Below are 17,429 nucleotides of genomic sequence, written 5' to 3' on the forward strand. Positions count from 1 at the left end.
GCCCCACAGCACACAGATGGCTTCACAAACATCCCCAGTTACAGGAAGAGCATCAACACCATTAATTTCACTACATATTGCAAAGCAAAGCAGACATTACCTTACGGAGGTCACCCCCTGAACAATACTCCATTGCCAGGAGAGGAACATCATTAACCAGAAAGTTCATCTCCTCAGGAACTTCACAGGCTCTAACTACATTGGGATGGCTCAACCTAAGCACATGGAAAGATGGATGAAAACTCTGACTCCTCTTTTGGAAGAATGAGAAAACAGGTTGTCAAACAACTGTGGTTTATGTTTCAGGTTGAATTTCTGATCCCCAAACGTATCCCCGTTGAGAAGCACACCCTTCAACTGGTACCTACCAGTATCCAAAAGCATCAAATCCATGCCCTGGGAATAAACCAACCAGTGATGAGCAGAAATCATGTCTCAATGTCAAGGTACAGGACTTTGACGATGAGAACTGGGGCTCAAGTTCTGGATTCCTGCACATTCCTGGCAGAGTTATTGCATATGTGTCTCTGTTTCTGCGTGTGAGGACAACTTCCCCCTGGCCCAAGGGTTTCATAGGAATCCATTTACACTTGCATAACTGTACCAGGGAGGTAGAACCATGCAGGTGAAACCCATATACACAGGGTAGGATTCATTTCTGCAACTTAATTCAAACAGCTGTTTCCTGTTTATAAGTTTCCTGTAAAATATGTTACTCTTGGGAATAAAAGACACATCCAGAAGGAAGACAAGGCAAATTACTTCTGTGTCCACCTTCCAAAGCCAGAGCCCTTAGAAGCCACCACAGGAGCATCTGTAACTGCATGGCTCAGTGCCTGTATTCACAAAACAACTGCCATGGAACCATGAACAAGAACAGTAATCACCAAGAACTGACTTACGAACTCAGGCTGTCTGCACATGGTTTCTACCAATACTGGTGCACAGCAAGGCATCAGAGTAGGAGCCCAGTAAAGCTCTATGCAGCAGGGGCACTGCAGGCTTTGGTAAGGACAACTCAAAACAAAACTGAGCAGTGTCCCTGCTACCACCACTAAGAGAATTCACACTCAGGGATCACTCTTCAAAAGGGAAGAGGAATTCTCAGAATGAAGGCAGAACTTCATGAGACCCCAATGGCCAGAGGTACCATTCGCATCCATGACGACACATGTGGCCAGCGCTGGCTCAGGCTTTCAGAGTGACATGCCAGAGAGAAGGATGATGGCAGCACAGAGTGGTTTCTCATGAGAGTGCATTAGGACATATCATTCTGTACGTGCAGGAGCATCAGAGAAAAAGGAGTTTCTAGGTCCCTGGCTGACAGATCAAAACCACACATGCTGCCCAATGTGGGAAGATGTGGGTTTTCCCACGTCACCACATCAACTCAGTGGCATCGCATGGCGTGACTATGGAGGAATTAAGGATGGAGAAACAGCCCAGGCAGCACAAGAGCACGTGAAGTTTGAATGGTGCTAGATCCCAAGGCATGAGCTAGTACAACTGGGCAGAAGTGCTTGGCCATAGAATAAATCAGAGAGTGGTCTGGGCTGAAGGGACCTTAAAGCTCACCCAACTCCAGGCCCCTGCCATGGGCAGGGACACCTTCCACTAGAGCAGGGTGCTCCAAGCCCCTGTGTCCAACCTGGCCTTGAACACTGTCAGGGATGGGGCAGCCACAGCTTCTCTGGGCACCCTGTGCCCGTGCCTCAGCACCCTCACAGGGAAGAGCTTCTGCCTGAGAGCTCATCTCAGCCTCCCCTGTTCTGGCAGGTTAAAGCCATTCCCCTTGGCCTGTCCCTACAGGCCCTTGTCCAAAGCCCCTCTCCAGGTTTCCTGGAGCCCCTTCAGGCACTGGAGCTGCTCTTTCTGCTGAAGGAGCCTTTTCTTGTCCAGGCTGGCCCGGCCCAGCCCAGCCCTCTCAGCCTGTCACCTCAGTAATCCAGCGCGGAACCGCTCGGTGCCCAGCAGCCCCTCGCCCCGCTGCCCCAGGCCCCGAGGCCGCCCCCACGCCCCGGCCGGGCCCGGGGCCGCGCCGCCCGCACTCACTTCTTCATGATATCGATCTCATGGCACCAGCGGTCCTTGTTCTTGACGCTGAGCTCCAGCCGGCACGACTTGATGGCCACCCGTGCGCCCGAGTCCTGCGGGACACAGCGCCGTCAGCCTACCCGGCCGGGCCTGCCCTGCCCTGCCCTTCCCGGCGCACTGCCCGGCCCCGCTCCGCTCCGCGCCGCGCCGCCCCACCTGGTGCTGGTACAGACAGACGTTACCGAAGCCGCCGGTGCCCAAGCGGTCGCGCATCTCCCACGGCCCGCAGCCGCCCGCGGGCTGTCCCCTCAGCGCCACCCCGCCGGGGGCCCGCTCCGCGGCGCCGGGGGGTCCGCCCCGCTCCATCGCGCCTCAGCCGCTCTGCGCCACCGGCAACTCCGCCTTTATTGACACGTCACCCGCGCGACCGCCCGCCCGCCAATGGCCGCGCGTCTTCCGCCGCCGGTTTAGCGCCGCCGTCAGGCCCGGAGGGCGAAGTCGAAGGGCTGGAAGTCGCGGCGGAAGGCGCGGGCCTGCGCCGCCTCCTCCGCCCGCTCCGCCTCGCAGCGCCGCCAGTCGGCCCGGTGCGGTATCGCCAGCACCGCCTCGCTCGCCAGCACTGCCCTGCAAGCACAGCCCGCGTCAGCGCCGCCGGCCGCCGGCACGGGCAGCAGGGGAAGGGGGGCAGGCACCGACCTGCCGAAGTGCAGCGGGAAGGGGCCGCGGATCCGGTGGAACAGCTTCTCGCCCGTGTCCAGCTCCACGTAGAAGTAGGGCGTCCCGGAGCGGGCCACCTGAGGGGGAGAGGAGGGGACAGGGGGACCCGGTGTGGCCTCCCGCCAGCCCTCCGGGAGGGCGGTGCTGCACAGAGCTGGGGTATCCCGGCCAGAGGGGCAATTCCTTTCGAGAGGAAACTGGGCAAATCCAACCAGCCCGCAGACACCAACATCAGTGGGTGACACCAAACCACAGCTTCCAAGGGACGAGGAAGGGATGGGTCACCCACGCTGCTGCAACGATGCACACACAGACTCAGAATCCCAGACCGGTTTGGGTTGGAAGGAACCTTAAAGCACATCCAGTCCTAACCCCCTGCCACAGGCAGGGACACTTTCCACTAGAGCAGGGTGCTCCAAGCCCCTGTGTCCAACCTGGCCTTGAACACTGCCAGGCATGGGGCAGCCACAGCTGCACTCATATTTTTCAGTTGAGAAATCAGCCCCAAACTACCAACACGGGTATCAATGGCTGTAATGACATACAGACCCCTGGGCATTTCTGCCATTTCTGTCTCCTGCTGCAGACCAGGTCTCCCTGTGATCACTTAGCACAAAGAAAAACAACCCAGATGTCACTACTGGCTCATTTTTCTGATGTAAGAGGAAGGTTTGTTTCAAATTCTTACCCAAGGGAACCTAAAAACTACCTGGTGTGCAGTGTCACTGAAAGAGGGTTGGTGTTTGGTGTCCTATGGTGACAGGCTGAGAGAGGTGGGCTTGTCCAGCCTGGGAAAGACAAGGCTCCTTAAGGGGAGACCTCAGAGCAGCTCCAGTGCCTAAAGGGGCTGCAGGAAACCTGGAGAGGGGCTTTGGACAAGGGCCTGTAGGAACAGGACAAGGGGAATGGCTTTAACCTGCCAGAACAGGGGAGACTGAGATGAGCTCTTAGGCAGAAGCTCTTCCCTGTGAGGGTGCTGAGGCGCTGGCACAGGGTGCCCAGAGAAGCTGTGGCTGCCCCATCCCTGGCAACGTTCAAGGCCAGGTTGGACACAGGGGCTTGGAGCCCTGCTCTAGTAGAAGGTGGCCCTGCCTGTGGCAGCAGTTGGAACTGGATGAGCTTTGAGGTCCCTTCCAACACAAACCAATCTGGGATTCTATGAATTCAGCAAGCCCTACATACAGCTGGAAGAATTTTCAGATTGGGAACACATCTGTTGTTCACGGGAAGGTCACCCAGAGCAGAATACATCTGATACATCTCCATATCAAGTTGCCTCCAACAGCTTAACCCTGCTACACACACAGTGTTCTCAGAGGAACTAGACAGGGCAGAAGGAAAGTAACAGGTGAAATCTTGTCTCATACTTGCGTGATATCCGAGTGCTCTGGGATTTCTAATAATTCAATCTTTTGTTTCTGTGCCTGTGCAATAAAAGACTCTTTAATGTCTTCGGCAGTACAGCGGTCCAATGGAACAGGAATCACCTGGAGAAGGAGGACAACATTTCCATAAAAGAAGGCAAGACAAAATAAAGCACCTGCTGAAAGCAATCAATCCATCACTGGAGCTTTGCTCCTCAGTACTGCTCAGCATCATCAAGCAAGACAGGGAAGACCTGTCTGTACAGGCTTAAACTTATGAGGCATTTTCTGTAGGAGCTGAACAAGAAGCTGAAAACTAAAAGCTTGTAAAAATTCTCAGCACAGCTTTCTCCTTTCTGATCTCTGTGGTAGTTTAAGGCAGCTCTGACACAGTTACAGACCTGCCAAATACAGAAACCACCACAATAGACCCCTGCATGATTGACACACAAGGACAAAAAGTCAAATTAAAGGGCTGGTATTGGCTGGCAGTGACCAGAGCTCTGCATTTATCTTTAGATTTTCAGCCTATTTCAGTTACAAAAGTGAGCACCACCGTTTATGTGCCGGCGTGAGCAATGTCTTGCCATTTATCTAAAAACCTCATGGGCTTTTTAATCAGTTCCATGCAGGGAAAATTCTTCCTTACCCATTCAACACAACCAACATTGTGCTGCTGAAACAGGAAGAACTAAAGGACTGTAGCAGAACCAGCACACTGGTTTTAGTTTTGCTCTGGCTCTATCTGTCAGTAGGACGACTTCTCTCCATACTCCGGGAAGGCATAGTATAAGGAGGGAAATTTGAAGGTAAGCTTTCTCTTTCAATTCATTTGCAGGTAAGTGCAAGCTTATATTCTCCTAGGGTGACACTAAAATCATACCTGTAACTGCAGATGCTGACTCTTATAGTTTCTTTCAAATAAGACATATCTCTTTCCCTTGCTTCTGAAAAATTCCTTTAGGGCAGACTTGTACTTGGTCACTTCTTCCACCACCTCTGAAGACAAGTCAACCACTGACTGATAGTGCCCAATGGGCAAAATCAAGACGTGATCAGGTAATAAGCCACCTTTGGCCAGGGCAAGATAGCACTAGAGTGAAACAATACACACCAGTTACTCACTGCAAGCAACACTTACTTACCATGCTATGGAAATTTACTCTCTGACTGCATTCTGAGTATCCCCCATCCTAGCAATTTGCCTCAGGAACAGGAAAGTCTTCCTTTCTATGTCACTTATTAGGGATTGTGTATAAGCAATTTATTAATTACTAGAGGAATGAGAAAGAGAGAAAAAAATATCATCATCTGAATACCAGAGAATGCCTCATCTGCAGGAAAGCAGCTGAGTGAACTTTCACAGTATGGCTACAATTTCTTACTATGACAAGAAAAGCCACTTGAAAATTGTTAACAGCTCTTAAAAAAAGCCTGTGGCCAAACCTGTAGCAGTTTAGAGGTGGATTATGCAACACAGGAACAATAACTTCAAGCAAAATTAATACACCAATCAGTGAATTAATCTCCAAGATGTCAACTTTAAAGCTATCTTCTCTTCCGTTCAATCTGTATGTACCAAAACTGGAACCAATCATCCCAGGGACATCTGGCGTACCTCCTGACAGTGCATCCTGCTGCCAAAGCAGCTCCCAGTTTACACTGAGTTCACACTGGAAAAGTTCTGCCAGATGGTAACATAAGCAAACCCTGAGGGCTGGCAACAGCAAAATGCTCTTGCACTGTAATCCAGCTCTGCTGCCAGAGCAAAACCGCTTGATTTTTTAAGACTTTATACAGTTATGTCTTTTGTAGGGGAGATGTGAAGAAACTGAAATTCAAACCAAGAGTCAGCTGCAAATAAAGCTTGGTTGTTTTCTTTTTAAAGATTACAATTGGGATTGATGTTTTATATTGCCATGTCTTAGCGTGTTCCTGCCATCATGCAGCAAAGAACATGCTCTGGGTACTTACATGCGTGCCGATACTAACAACCAAGTGCTTCTCCACTTCTGGACTGGCGAGGCAGAACCAGCAGGGCCCCGAGGGCTGTGCTTTATTGGGAAAGGAAAGAGAAAGCACAAAGTTTATTTGTCAGACCAAGGAATGGAACAAGATAAGGAGGAGTCACCCTTTGCCAGCCACCCTTCCCAGCTGATAAAGTGCTGAAGATGTCAGGACATCTGGAAGCAGATCTCATCAGAGAACTGGTGCCTCTGGGAAATCCCAGCAAGAAAGGAGGTGGTGGCAGTCAAACCCTTGCTGAGAACATTCTCAGAGCGCTCCGATTTCATGGAATAGCACTAATTCCAGGACTCTAGTGCTTACAGGTCAGTAGTAACAAAGCAGCAGCAAATTTAAACAAACAAATCAAAACAAGGTAAAATTACTGCACAGGTAAAGACAAGGACAGGCACTTGTCACTTTTGGTCTATGCATCACATTCACCTGGATTCACACCCAACCTGTGATACCTGAGCTGATGTTTAATGTAAGTTCATGGCATTGATAAGCTACCTTAAGGTCAAACACTATTATTTGTGTCCTCTGCAGGCTGTGTATGAGAACAGACAAGCAGCTTTGCAAATGCAATACACAAGACAGGGGACTCCCAAGAACTGCAGGAAACCAAATATCCAATTCTGTGGTTCATTTCTGAGCAAAACAGCATTAACAGGGCTCTATTCTCACAACAAACTCCAGAGACTTTGGAAGTTGGATATGCACAGTGGCACACTATGTTCTGCAGAAGTGATGGCAGAAAACAAGAAACCCCACGCACATTCCTTCACCAAAACTGCCATCACAGCCAGTTGTGCCTCTGCAGTTACCCACTGCACTAGAGTATAATTTAGCATGTGAACAGGTATGTGCAAAGACTATGCAAAGGGTCTGGAAATCTAATAAATAAAACAAAACAACTTAGTCCTATGTAACAAAGGCAACCAGACTTACCTACCAGGGGCATTTCTGAAGAATGTTTTCTTACCCACTGGCAGAGGGAATAACTTTCAGAGAAACAAAAGAGGGGCTGACACGTGCATATATGTCTTAAGACCAACATTTCTAAAGATCCACGCTTGCAGTAACACTGGCACTGAGAAGTCATGATTCTTAAAGATTTCATTTTGATTTCTTCAAGTCAGGCAAACTCTAATGAGATTTACCGCACAGAAACAGAGGTAATAGAAGGGCTTCCTTCCTTCCTAGTTCATTAATACTTTGTCAACTCACAGCACAGAACAACTGAAGTGGTGTTTCAAGAACTCATTAGCACCATGAACCCAGTCTCTTGTGGTCCCTCTGAAAGGAAATATGCTGCTTTGTGAAACTGCCTCTTGTCATGTTCAGGGGCCAGGCTGGTTCAGAGGGTAAATGGCATCAGCTCAACTGCAACCACCACAGATCCAACTAGTTTTTAAACTATGCTTTTGACTTCCACCTACTGATTGTCAGGTTTGCAAGAAACAAGGAACCCTTCATTCCTCTGTATTCCCACAGCATCTGGTGTAGTGACAGAGCACACTGGCAAGCTGACATCCACAGTTCAACAGCTTGGGATAAACGAAGAGTGAGATGGTCCAGTGCCTCAAGGGATGAGCTTTGGCAAAAGCATCTGCATACTTACGGGGTTTTTTGGCTTGCTTAGGTTGGGAGTTCCCTCCCTCTTTCCCATCTGAGGGACGTTTCTTCCCCTGATGCTTGCTCAAATCAAAGAAAAACTGGCAAGCTGATTCTTCCTGTTTAGAAAATGAAAACCAAAGCCAAGATTACAACTGCACCACAGACAGTCAGAGTATGTACTGTAATTTGCTTTTTTTCCTTAAGAGGTGGGTTACTACCTTTGAAAAGCATCAACACCAAAAGCATTAATATCCCGGAAGAGAATGAATTGACCTTTCCCAGTAACACAGCAGCTTAACTTCAGGCTGAGCATTTTCCCCTACATCAATGATCATCCAGTTTAGTTTATCTACATTACATTAAGACACATGGACATAGCTCTTCATATGTCTGCATTAGCAGAGTATCCCACTATTCTTGGAGGATAAAACATGCTCTGCACAGGGAAATAATCCGAGCGTCTACACCTGAACACATCCACTTGCCTGAGGATCAAACTACCAAGTTGGCAACTCACATCTTCTGACACCAACAGCAGATTGTTCAGGCCCAGGAAGGTAACCTTCTGCCCTCAGGAGGAGCAGTTGATATTTAAAGGAGCATGGAGTTGGTAACTTAGGATACTTGAGAAAAAACAACTGTACTCAACACCTAGCTCACCACATTGAGAAATACAGTGGAAATGCACTATCAGAAGAAGTAGCATCTGAGAAGCCAGAAATCTAAGGGAGTAAACTGGGAGCCGACTGGGAAGGACTACCTTGTAGTCTACAAGCTTATGAGAATAAGACCATGTGTGCTGAGATACCGATAGGGAACAGTCCTGACAAGGAGGTACATCTAAATACAGCATCACCACGGAGACCTGCAATTAGAATCACAGATTGGTTTGAGTTGGAAGGGACCTTTAAAGACCTTCTAGGTCCAACCCCTCCTGCCATGGGCAGGGACACCTTCCACTAGAGCAGGGTGCTCCAAGCCCCTGTGTCCAACCTGGCCTTGAACACTGCCAGGGATGGGGCAGCCACAGCTTCTCTGGGCACCCTGTGCCAGCGCCTCAGCACCTTCACTGTAAAAAAAAATCTTCTATGTCTAGTCCGAATCCCCACTCTTTAGTGTAAAACAATTAACTCTTAACCTATTAACCCTATTAAAAAGCTTGTCCCTTTCTCATAAGCCCTCTTTAAGTATGAAAAGGCCACCAGGGACTCTTCATTAGGGACTAGTGATCGGACAAAGGTGATGCATTCAAACTAAAACAGGGGAAGTTCAGATTAGACATGGAAAAAGTTCTTCCCTGTGAGGGTGCTGAGGCGCTGGCACAGGGTGCCCAGAGAAGCTGTGGCTGCCCCATCCCTGGCAGTGTTCAAGGCCAGGTTGGACAGAGCCTTGAGCAACACAGTCTAGTGTGAGGTGTCCCTGCCCACGGCAGGAGGTTGAACTGGATGATCCTAAAGTCCTTTCCAACCCAAACTAGTTAACGATTCTATGATAATATGGTCTCCCTGGAGCCTTCTCTTTTCCAGGCTGAACAACTTTCTCTCCTCAAAGGAGAGGTGCTCCATCCCTCTGATAATTTCTGTGGCCCTTTTCTAGACCCTCTCCAACAGGTCCACATCTTTCCTATACTGAGGACTCCAGAGCTAGATGCAGGACTGCAGGTGGGGTCTCACCAGAGGAGAACAGAGGGGCAGAATCACTTCCCTGGATCTGCTGGCCACACTCCTTTGGATGAGGCCCAGGATACGGTTGGCTTAACAAGGGGCACACTGTAACAAGCTCCTATGCAATTTGGTTGATGCAAATTGTTTACACAGAATCCTGTAGTGGTTTGCACAGAAATATTCCCACCTTAAAGCCAAGTGCTGTTCTAAGCAACCTGAACACAGAGAAACATATGAAGGAAAATGCAGCAGTACCTCTGCACACAGGAATGCTTTGCTCTTCTGTGCCTCCTTCTGTGATTTTCGGTATGGGTTTTCAGTGGTGTCCTGCGGCTGTTTCACTAGCTCTGCAGGGTCCATCAAGCTCATTGGCACAATGCTGAATGCATAGAGATACTAAAACAAAAACAGATGGCTCAGATGCAAGAAGCTTTTGCCATGACTGCAACTCTGAAGAGGTCACCTGTAAACAGCCACCCTGAAATAGTAACATACAACTTAGAACTGCAAGAACTCAGCAAACTGGTATTAAAGCTAAGGCAGGGCATGAAAAAAACACACTCCCTGTGCTAGTTTCCCACCCAGGGCAACCAAGAGTTTATGGAGTGCTTCTTCCTTCACTTTAAGGAAGATCTTTTTGAAGAGCAGCAGCCTATCCTAACTGAAAAAGAAACAACCTTGATCCTTGCCTGTTTCCAGGCCTTCTTTCTATGCAGAATTCCTGGATCCTTTTTGTTACCAGGCCTGGCTCCTATGCCTTCTTAAACACTAGCAACCTGTCCTCTTATACCAAAATTCTGTAACCTTCTTAAGGGTAAAGAAGAAGCAAGTTAAAAAAAAAAAACCCACACAAAAAACCAGCCCCTTCCTATCCCAGAAGTTATTTTCAGTGATTTGTAAGGGCTCCTTTGGAACTTCACTTCCTCCTACGTAAAGCAGCTGGGGAAAAGGAAGAAACAGCAGCTTTCTATCCAGTTTCCTCTGCAGATGTCTTCACAGCTACATGCCATTTCAGCAGGCAGAGAAGAACAGTGGTGCCCCAGAACACATCTTACCCTTCTGATGTAATGGGCAACTGGTATCTGTTACTCAAGTGAGACTGATCCTTCCACTTCAGTCAAGCTTTGAAGTGATCAACTCTGTCCTCTAGCTAGCCAAAGCTGGGCTTACTGCCACATTTCCTGTACTTGAGAAAAGAAGAAACATTCAAGAGTGTCAGTACCTTTTTCTTCCTTGTATTGCCAACGTCAGCAAGTGCAATGAACCTGCTCACATGCTGTGGGGTCTCCTGTAACACTGTGTGGTTTCTGTAAGGAAGCAAAACAAGACTCTACTGGCACATACAATACGGAAAAGGACAGCGGGCAAACCACGTGTTCTCCATGAAGTTACTCAGACAGCATGTTAGCCACATATAGTCTTTGGCCAAAAACAAGGGGGCTAGAGAAAAGACTCATGAGATCTAATAGCAAACAGCCACACAGACCAAAATGGCATCTCACTGCAGAGCAAACACACAGGTGAGAGGACAATTCACTAGTCTGAGAACAGCTACACCTTTAAAGTGTTTCCTGTGGAAAAGATAATAATCTTAGCCAACATCAACACAACAGCTTCAGTTTTATTTGTAAGTTGTTCTGATACCTGCCTTATGTCAGTAGTCACGTTTCATATACAGAATTCTGACACCACTCTTTTCACCACACAACAGCCTTTCCATGACACATTTTCAGAGATACACCCCTGCATTAGGCAGAATACTGTTTAAATGTGACTAAGGGCAGCTACCCTGGCATCAGATTCACAGCAAGGTCCTTGGACTGCACAGTTTGAGGCAGCAGGAATTAAACTAGTAAGATGCATCTGGGAAGCAATCTTGACCCTGTGTTGGGGCTAGGTGACTTCATAAAGTTCTTCTGAAGTTGTTCTCCTGTTTTCTTTAAAACTTTAACTCTTACTAGACAAGAAGTGAGATTTCACATGGTCCTACAAACCTGTAAGGAAGTCTTTCATAATAGGCCTTCTCCAGGGCAGCAAAGTGGTACCTTGGTTTAAGACTTGCAGCTAGATCAGATACTAACTTGGAGCCACATTTCTTGGTATCTATTTCTCCCTACAAAACACAAACCAAGTTTTATTTTAAAAACAACTATCAGATTGCACTGAAAATTAAGTTTTGTACAGAACTGCATGCTGGAAATGTAGAGACTGACTATAGGGGTCACCATGCCTTGGGAAGGGAAAATAAAGTGAGAAGGGCTTGATCTCTTATCACTAACCAGAGCCTGCTCATTTATCCCATTATGTGTACTCAGAGTTTGCCTCCACTCATGTCATCAATCCAAGTTGGTTGTATTTTCTTTTCTCCTGGTCTTGTGAAGCCAGGGCAGCACAGGGAGAGTGTGGCAAACACCAAGAGATGTCAAAATCATTAATGCAACTTCTGACCACATACCCAGAGGGACAAAGCTTTAGTGCATGAGTTAAGTAAGTACAAAAGCTCTGAGGTTTCCTTCAGAAGCAAAATTTTATCCCACTCCCATCAGAGAGAGAAGCCAGAGCAAAACAAACCCCAACCAAACAGCAGGCTTCAAACCATTTCCTTGCTTCAAGGCTCTTGTACTGTCTTTTTCCCATTAGTCTTAGACTGAGAAGTGAAGTAAGAAAAGGGCAGAAGAAAGATGTTCAGGAACAGCCCATGTTTGTTATACCTTGTCATCTCTGGTAAAAGCAGAGGGCATGAGACTCTGACCTGGCAGGCATCTGTCACAGCCCTGAATGGCAGCAGCAGGACAGGCACTAATCTACTCTCAAGAAAGCAGTTTTCCTCTCTGTGCTCCATCCTACTGCCCCTGAAGTGGGAATGGCAGAGGGGAAGAAATGGTCCAATAGCCCAAACTGTCACAGCAAGCAGAAAGACAATCCTTTGTTAAATCCATCTGGAAACCCATTCCACCATAAACCAGAACACTTACCGCACTGTTGGCAAAAGTCCCCACATCTCTGGGCCAGGGGGATGTCAGCAATATATCCACACCTTTGAAGTTTGGTGTTGACAACAAAGATGTTTTCAGTTCTGCCACATCCTTTGCACTAAAACTGTAGGCAGGAGCTGGCTCATACTGGGACTCAGTGCCACTCAGGTATGCAATCTGCAGGCCAGAAGTACCACTGTAAAGACCTCGGCGACCTGCATGAATACACAGGCATGAACTTGAGATACAGACACCGAAAGTAATCTCTTACTCACATGATAGGTAAAGGTCCAAATTCAGCAGTCCTGCCTTACTTCAGTCTGGTGCCTTACTTCTGCTGTCCCTTACACAGACCTCATTTTCTATGCCCATAAACTCAAGAGACCCCACTTGGAGCACTGTTCTGGTGTCCTCAGCATAAGAAGGACATGGAGTTGTTGGAGTAAGCCCACAAGAGGCCCCAGGATGATCAGAGGCTGGAGCACCTCCTGTATGAAGACAGGTTGAGAACACTGGAGCTGCTCAGGCTGGAGAACAGTAACTGCGTGGAGACCTCGGAGCAGCTTCCAGCATTTGAAGGGAGCCTACAAGGATGCTGGAGAGGAACTCTTCACCAGGGACTGTAGGGACAGGCCAAAGGGAATGGCTTTAACCTGCCAGAACAGGGGAGATTGAGATGAGCTCTCAGGCAGAAGCTCTTCCCTGAGGGTGCTGAGGCGCTGGCACAGGGTGCCCAGAGAAGCTATGGCTGCCCCATCCCTGGCAGTGTTCAAGGCCAGGTTGGACACAGGGGCTTGGAGCACCCTGCTCTAGTGGAAGGTGCCCCTGCCTGTGGCAGGGGGTTGGAGCTGGGTGAGCTTTAAGATCCATTCCAACCCAAACCAGTTTGGGATTCATGAAACTATGGTAAAGACAGGTTTTAGCACAATGACTCAAATCCAACCCTGCCTACAGAGAAGCAGCTGTTCAGTCAACCCCCAGCCTTCTCATTGCTATCTTGCTTCACAAAAATGAACCCATATCAAAAGCTGGGTAAAAAAAGTCAATTGCAAGTGTCTTTACTCGTTATACTTTTTGTCAGGTGGCACTGTAGAAAGGAACAAGGTTCTCCTTTTAGCTTTGCTACAGTTTCATTGCCTTTAAAGATGACACTTCTTACCCCTGCTACCCCAATACAGCCACAGAGCATAGCAAAATCATACTTCAAGTACTTTCCCATACAAAGACAGGCACGCTATGGGAGTAAGATATTCCCAAAGAACAGGCTCTTTCAACCACTTCCGTTTGGTTAGCAAGTTCAGTGTTAGCAACCAACAGAAAAGCAGGGTTCTCTTTCACATTATATATAGGATTGTATCAGCCTCTCGCCACAGAGTTCAACTCCAGTCTGAACCCCAGAATGTGAAATGCACCTTAAAATTCCCAGAAAAAGGAAGAAGCTTTGAAGTGGGAAGATCAGAAAGCATTCATGAAAGCACTTCCAGGTAAATACACACCCCTTATCACAAAGCACCTGCAACTTACCTAAATAAGTGATGTTCTCAGCTAGTTCACAGCCACTGACATCTGGGAAATAGCTCACAGTCTCCTGGTCGTTAGCACCAAGCACATAGGTTGGAATTGGAGCTGAGGAGGAAAACCACATGCACTCAGCACAAGTTCAGTCCACGTTTACTAGGAATCCCAGCAGGTCCCAACATCACTCCTCTGCAGTGTGACAAGGAGCAGTAAGTACAGAACAAGAAACATTCCTTCAAAGTAAGTCCCCAAGCCTGCTATTTGCACAGATGCATGTAGCACCAGCTGAGAATAACCTCTGACTATCACTCTCTCCACTGCCTACACAAGGTCAGGTCCAAAATGATCCATAGGCCCAAAAACATAGGTCTTCCCTAGGGCAATGCTAAGTAAGTATCAGAGCACAGGGACACCTGGTGAGTCAGTTTAAGCTGATCTAAATTCATATGGATATAAAAAACCTACAAACTATGGATGTTTTAGGTGAAAACTCCAAATTCAGCAGCTCTTTGATTCACTTGGTAGAAGAACTTGCTGCACGACTTCACCTAGACCTGGTGGACAGAACTAACAAGAGAAAAAGAGCAATGGGAAGTACCAGGTTTAATTCCTCTATGGCTTTAATTTCTCCAAACAACACACGTAGAATCTTTCAAAGCTTTTAAAAGTTAGAAAAAAGAAAAACTGATGTCAGAGCCACCTCCCGTGGATTTCCTAGCACACCAGTAAGCTGGTCAACAGGTCCTAACCTTTTCACTGAATAAAACCCAGTGACAGCTCCCTATTTAAGAAGGAAGCAGCAATACAGCAGATCTGCTACAGCTGTTGTTATGCTCTTGCTCCCAAAGTTAGAAGATACAGTTGTAGAGCAGAGCTTGAAAACTTCCTGAATGGCTTAAAACCAACATGAAGTGACGTGAACCTTGCTTATACCTACATGTATATGGGTGAGGTTATAAACTACAGGTGCTTTCAACAGCTCAAAGCGTAAGGACAACTCAAGATGAGGAAAAACACATCGGTCCAGGGAAGACTTTGCTGTTAACACTCACTCTTCTCCCTGTGCGCACTGGGGAGCTTCCTCAGGGAGCCAAGTTTAAAGCAGTAACAATTCTCCTCATATTCTCATAGCAACAGAATCACAAGGGAGCACACCCTGCCATGGTAAGCAGCAAACAGGACAATCTTTATGGCCCACACAGACAAGCAGCAGATAACTGGAGGGATGCAGCAGCAGAGAGGAAGTGGAAAGCAGGAGTCCCAGCTCCTGCTCCCAGGCAAACTCCCAGGTTTGCCACATGCCAGCAGCAAGAGCCAGAGTAGCATTGAAGGGGAAAGAAGAACAGTACAAACGCTCAGGAGGTAGCATCTCCCTTACAAAAGGCGTGTGGGAAGAGGCAAAGAACTCCACACAGGACCTTTCACATTCACTGCCATGAAAACATCTCCAACACAAGGGCTGCGGGGACTGAGGAGGAATGGACAAACCCTGCTCCTTTGGAAAGGCTTGTGATCTCCATGGCTGAAAAACAGAGACACACCACCAGCACCTCTGCTTTCCCCTTTTCTCCTTGTGACTGAGTGCAGGGAGGGGAGGAACAGCACTGCTTTAACACGGTATGTTTAACTGCAAGTTCTGACTTCAAAAGTGCACTGAGATGAGACAGCAAAGAGGGTCACAAAGCACTGCTATCACCAGCACCCGGAGTGAGGAGCCTTCCTTACCTTTCTTGGCGCCTGTGCAATACTCTGTCCATTCCGCCTCCGAAGTAGAGCCAAAAAAGTTCCCAACACACAAAAGCATCTAAAAACATCGGATAAAGGGAGAGTTGCCATTTGACCAAAGCCAGGACACAGGCAACATTGCTGCTGGCATGCTGTGCTGCCAGAACACTGTGCCATGGATCACCCGAGCAGTGAAAGGGAAAGAGCCAGCAATAGGAGAGGATCTGGAGGGCCGGTCCCTGGCAAGGGAGGGTCTCAACACCCAGCTACGGGGTCACCGCACGCAGAAGCCGCCATGGGCAGGGACCACCGTGCCCTGAGGGTCACCATCCACAGGGAGCCACCCGATCCCGGGGAACGCCGAGCCCATGGGACACCGTCACCAAGGGGCCCTCACATGTAGCGCCAAGGCAAGGGAGACTGGTTTCATTCCCAGCTGTGCACGGCGGTGCTGACGGCAGGAACCGTGCCCTGTGGGACGGGGGTCTGAAGTCCCCCCAGAACATGGGATCGGGGAACGATTTGGGGTGGACGGAGAGGGAACAGCGCGGCTCCGGCCACCAACACCCGCCTCGGCCCGTGTTAAACCCACGCCGTGTCACCCGAGCAGGGTCCCGGCCAGAGCCGCCGCTCCCCCGCAGGGCGGGTGCGGGACCCCGGCACGGTTCCACCCCGCGCCCCGAGCCCGCCGCAGAGCCTTACATCGAAGGGGCCGCTCTTGCTCTGGATGGCCCGGACCCGTCCGAAGAGAGCCTCCAGCCGCCCCTCCACATCGCCACACGCCAGCCTGCGGAACACGGCGAGTCACAGGCCGCCACAGCACAGCACAGCACGGCGCCGCCTCGCCGTCCCGCCCCGTCCCGTCCCGTCCCGTCCCGTCCCGTCCCGCCGCACTCACACTCGCAGCGGCGCCGCCGCCATCCTCGGAAGCGCTCGACCCAATGCCCACCTCTTCCGGCTGCGCAGCGCAAAGCGCTTCCAGAGGGAAAATGGCGCTTCCGGGCGGGCCTCTGAGGGGCCGCGGGAGCTGCCGGTGCCTTGGGGAAGGGCCCGCAACGGGGGAGGCTCCGAAGGACCGGCCCCCGGCAAGGGAGGGTCTCAGTGCCGGGGTCACCGAGCCCTGAGGGACACCGTCCGTAGGGAGCCACCAGATCCTGTGGTGGCGGTCCCCAAGGGGCCGGCAGCTGTGCTGGCCGTGTGGTGGCATCGCCAGGTTCCCCTGCGGTGGTTTAAAACCAAGATCAAAACAGCCACCAAACGCTCCTCCTGCTTGTCATGGAGATAGCCGGAACGCCTGGTAGTGTCACACGCACAGCGTAAAGAAGTCCAGGGTCTGGAAAAAGGCAAATGGGGCTGTCAAAACAGCCCGAGTTGAGCTGGCTTAAAGAACGCTTACTAAAAGCGTTGCTCAGCAAGCCTACCAGTGTGAGCAGGCAGAGGATGCTTCGCAGAGGCTGGAGAAATGGGTTGAGCAGAAGGGCTTGCCCTTCAAGGTGAATGATTCATGGTTCCTCTATGAAGTTAGACCCAGGCAAATACAGGATGTTGCCCCTAGGGTGCAATCACAGAATGGGATAGAATCAACCAGGCTGGAAAAGCCCTTTAAGCCCATGCGGTCCAACCATTCCCCAGCACTGCCAAGGCCACCACTGACCCATGGCACTGAGGCCTCGTCTCCACGGTGTGTGAGCACTGGCAGGGACGGTGGCTCCATGAATAACCCCATGTTGTGGTTTAAGCCCAGCTGGTAACTCAGAACCACGCAGCCACTCGCTCAATCCCCCCTTTCTTTCCCCCTAGCTCCCAGA

At 49.4% G+C, this 17,429-nt stretch overlaps 2 protein-coding genes and 1 non-coding gene across 4 annotated transcripts in view; all 3 read right to left on the reverse strand.

Moving 5' to 3' along the window:
* The window catches only part of CHUK (component of inhibitor of nuclear factor kappa B kinase complex), a 26,840-nt gene extending 24,342 nt beyond the window's left edge, over positions 1 to 2,498 (reverse strand). Inside the window, exons 1-3 of one of the 2 annotated variants that reach the window (XM_065669771.1) lie at positions 2,251 to 2,498; positions 2,053 to 2,147; positions 101 to 215 (exon numbers count right to left, since the gene is read on the reverse strand). In XM_065669771.1, coding sequence (XP_065525843.1) covers positions 101 to 215; positions 2,053 to 2,147; positions 2,251 to 2,400 — 360 coding nt within the window. In that variant the 5' untranslated portion in view covers positions 2,401 to 2,498. The remainder of the gene's footprint in view (positions 1 to 100; positions 216 to 2,052; positions 2,148 to 2,250) is intronic. The other variant, XM_065669772.1, reaches the window with a different exon arrangement.
* CWF19L1 (CWF19 like cell cycle control factor 1) lies at positions 2,415 to 16,598 on the reverse strand. The gene is made up of 14 exons (XM_065669773.1): positions 16,520 to 16,598; positions 16,324 to 16,408; positions 15,622 to 15,700; positions 13,903 to 14,004; positions 12,379 to 12,593; positions 11,398 to 11,516; positions 10,626 to 10,710; positions 9,659 to 9,799; positions 7,744 to 7,855; positions 6,090 to 6,169; positions 4,999 to 5,208; positions 4,119 to 4,238; positions 2,731 to 2,828; positions 2,415 to 2,658 (listed from the first exon to the last, which is right to left on the reverse strand). Exons 1-14 carry the CDS (start codon positions 16,540 to 16,542, stop codon positions 2,514 to 2,516), a joined length of 1,614 nt encoding a protein of 537 aa, XP_065525845.1. The 5' UTR covers positions 16,543 to 16,598; the 3' UTR covers positions 2,415 to 2,513.
* Positions 4,402 to 4,543, reverse strand: LOC136012426 (small nucleolar RNA SNORA12). The gene has a single exon (XR_010611725.1). It is a non-coding gene; the product is annotated as a small nucleolar RNA SNORA12 (small nucleolar RNA).
* Positions 16,599 to 17,429: the final 831 nt, after the last annotated feature.

Source organism: Lathamus discolor, chromosome 3 (genome assembly GCF_037157495.1).
Source record: "Lathamus discolor isolate bLatDis1 chromosome 3, bLatDis1.hap1, whole genome shotgun sequence".
Classification (NCBI taxonomy): domain Eukaryota; kingdom Metazoa; phylum Chordata; class Aves; order Psittaciformes; family Psittacidae; genus Lathamus; species Lathamus discolor.

What these genes read in the sequence shown, in the direction of transcription:
- CWF19L1 (XM_065669773.1), bottom strand. Translation starts at nt 16,542, where the DNA reads ATGGCGGCGGCGCCGCTGCGAGT. An exon ending in TGAGAACATCACTTATTTAG is followed by an intron (nt 12,594 to 13,902) that starts GTAAGTTGCAGG and finishes GTATTCATGCAG; the next exon opens with GTCGCCGAGGTCTTTACAGT. An exon ending in TATGAAAGACTTCCTTACAG is followed by an intron (nt 10,711 to 11,397) that starts GTTTGTAGGACC and finishes GCTTCCTTACAG; the next exon opens with AAACCACACAGTGTTACAGG.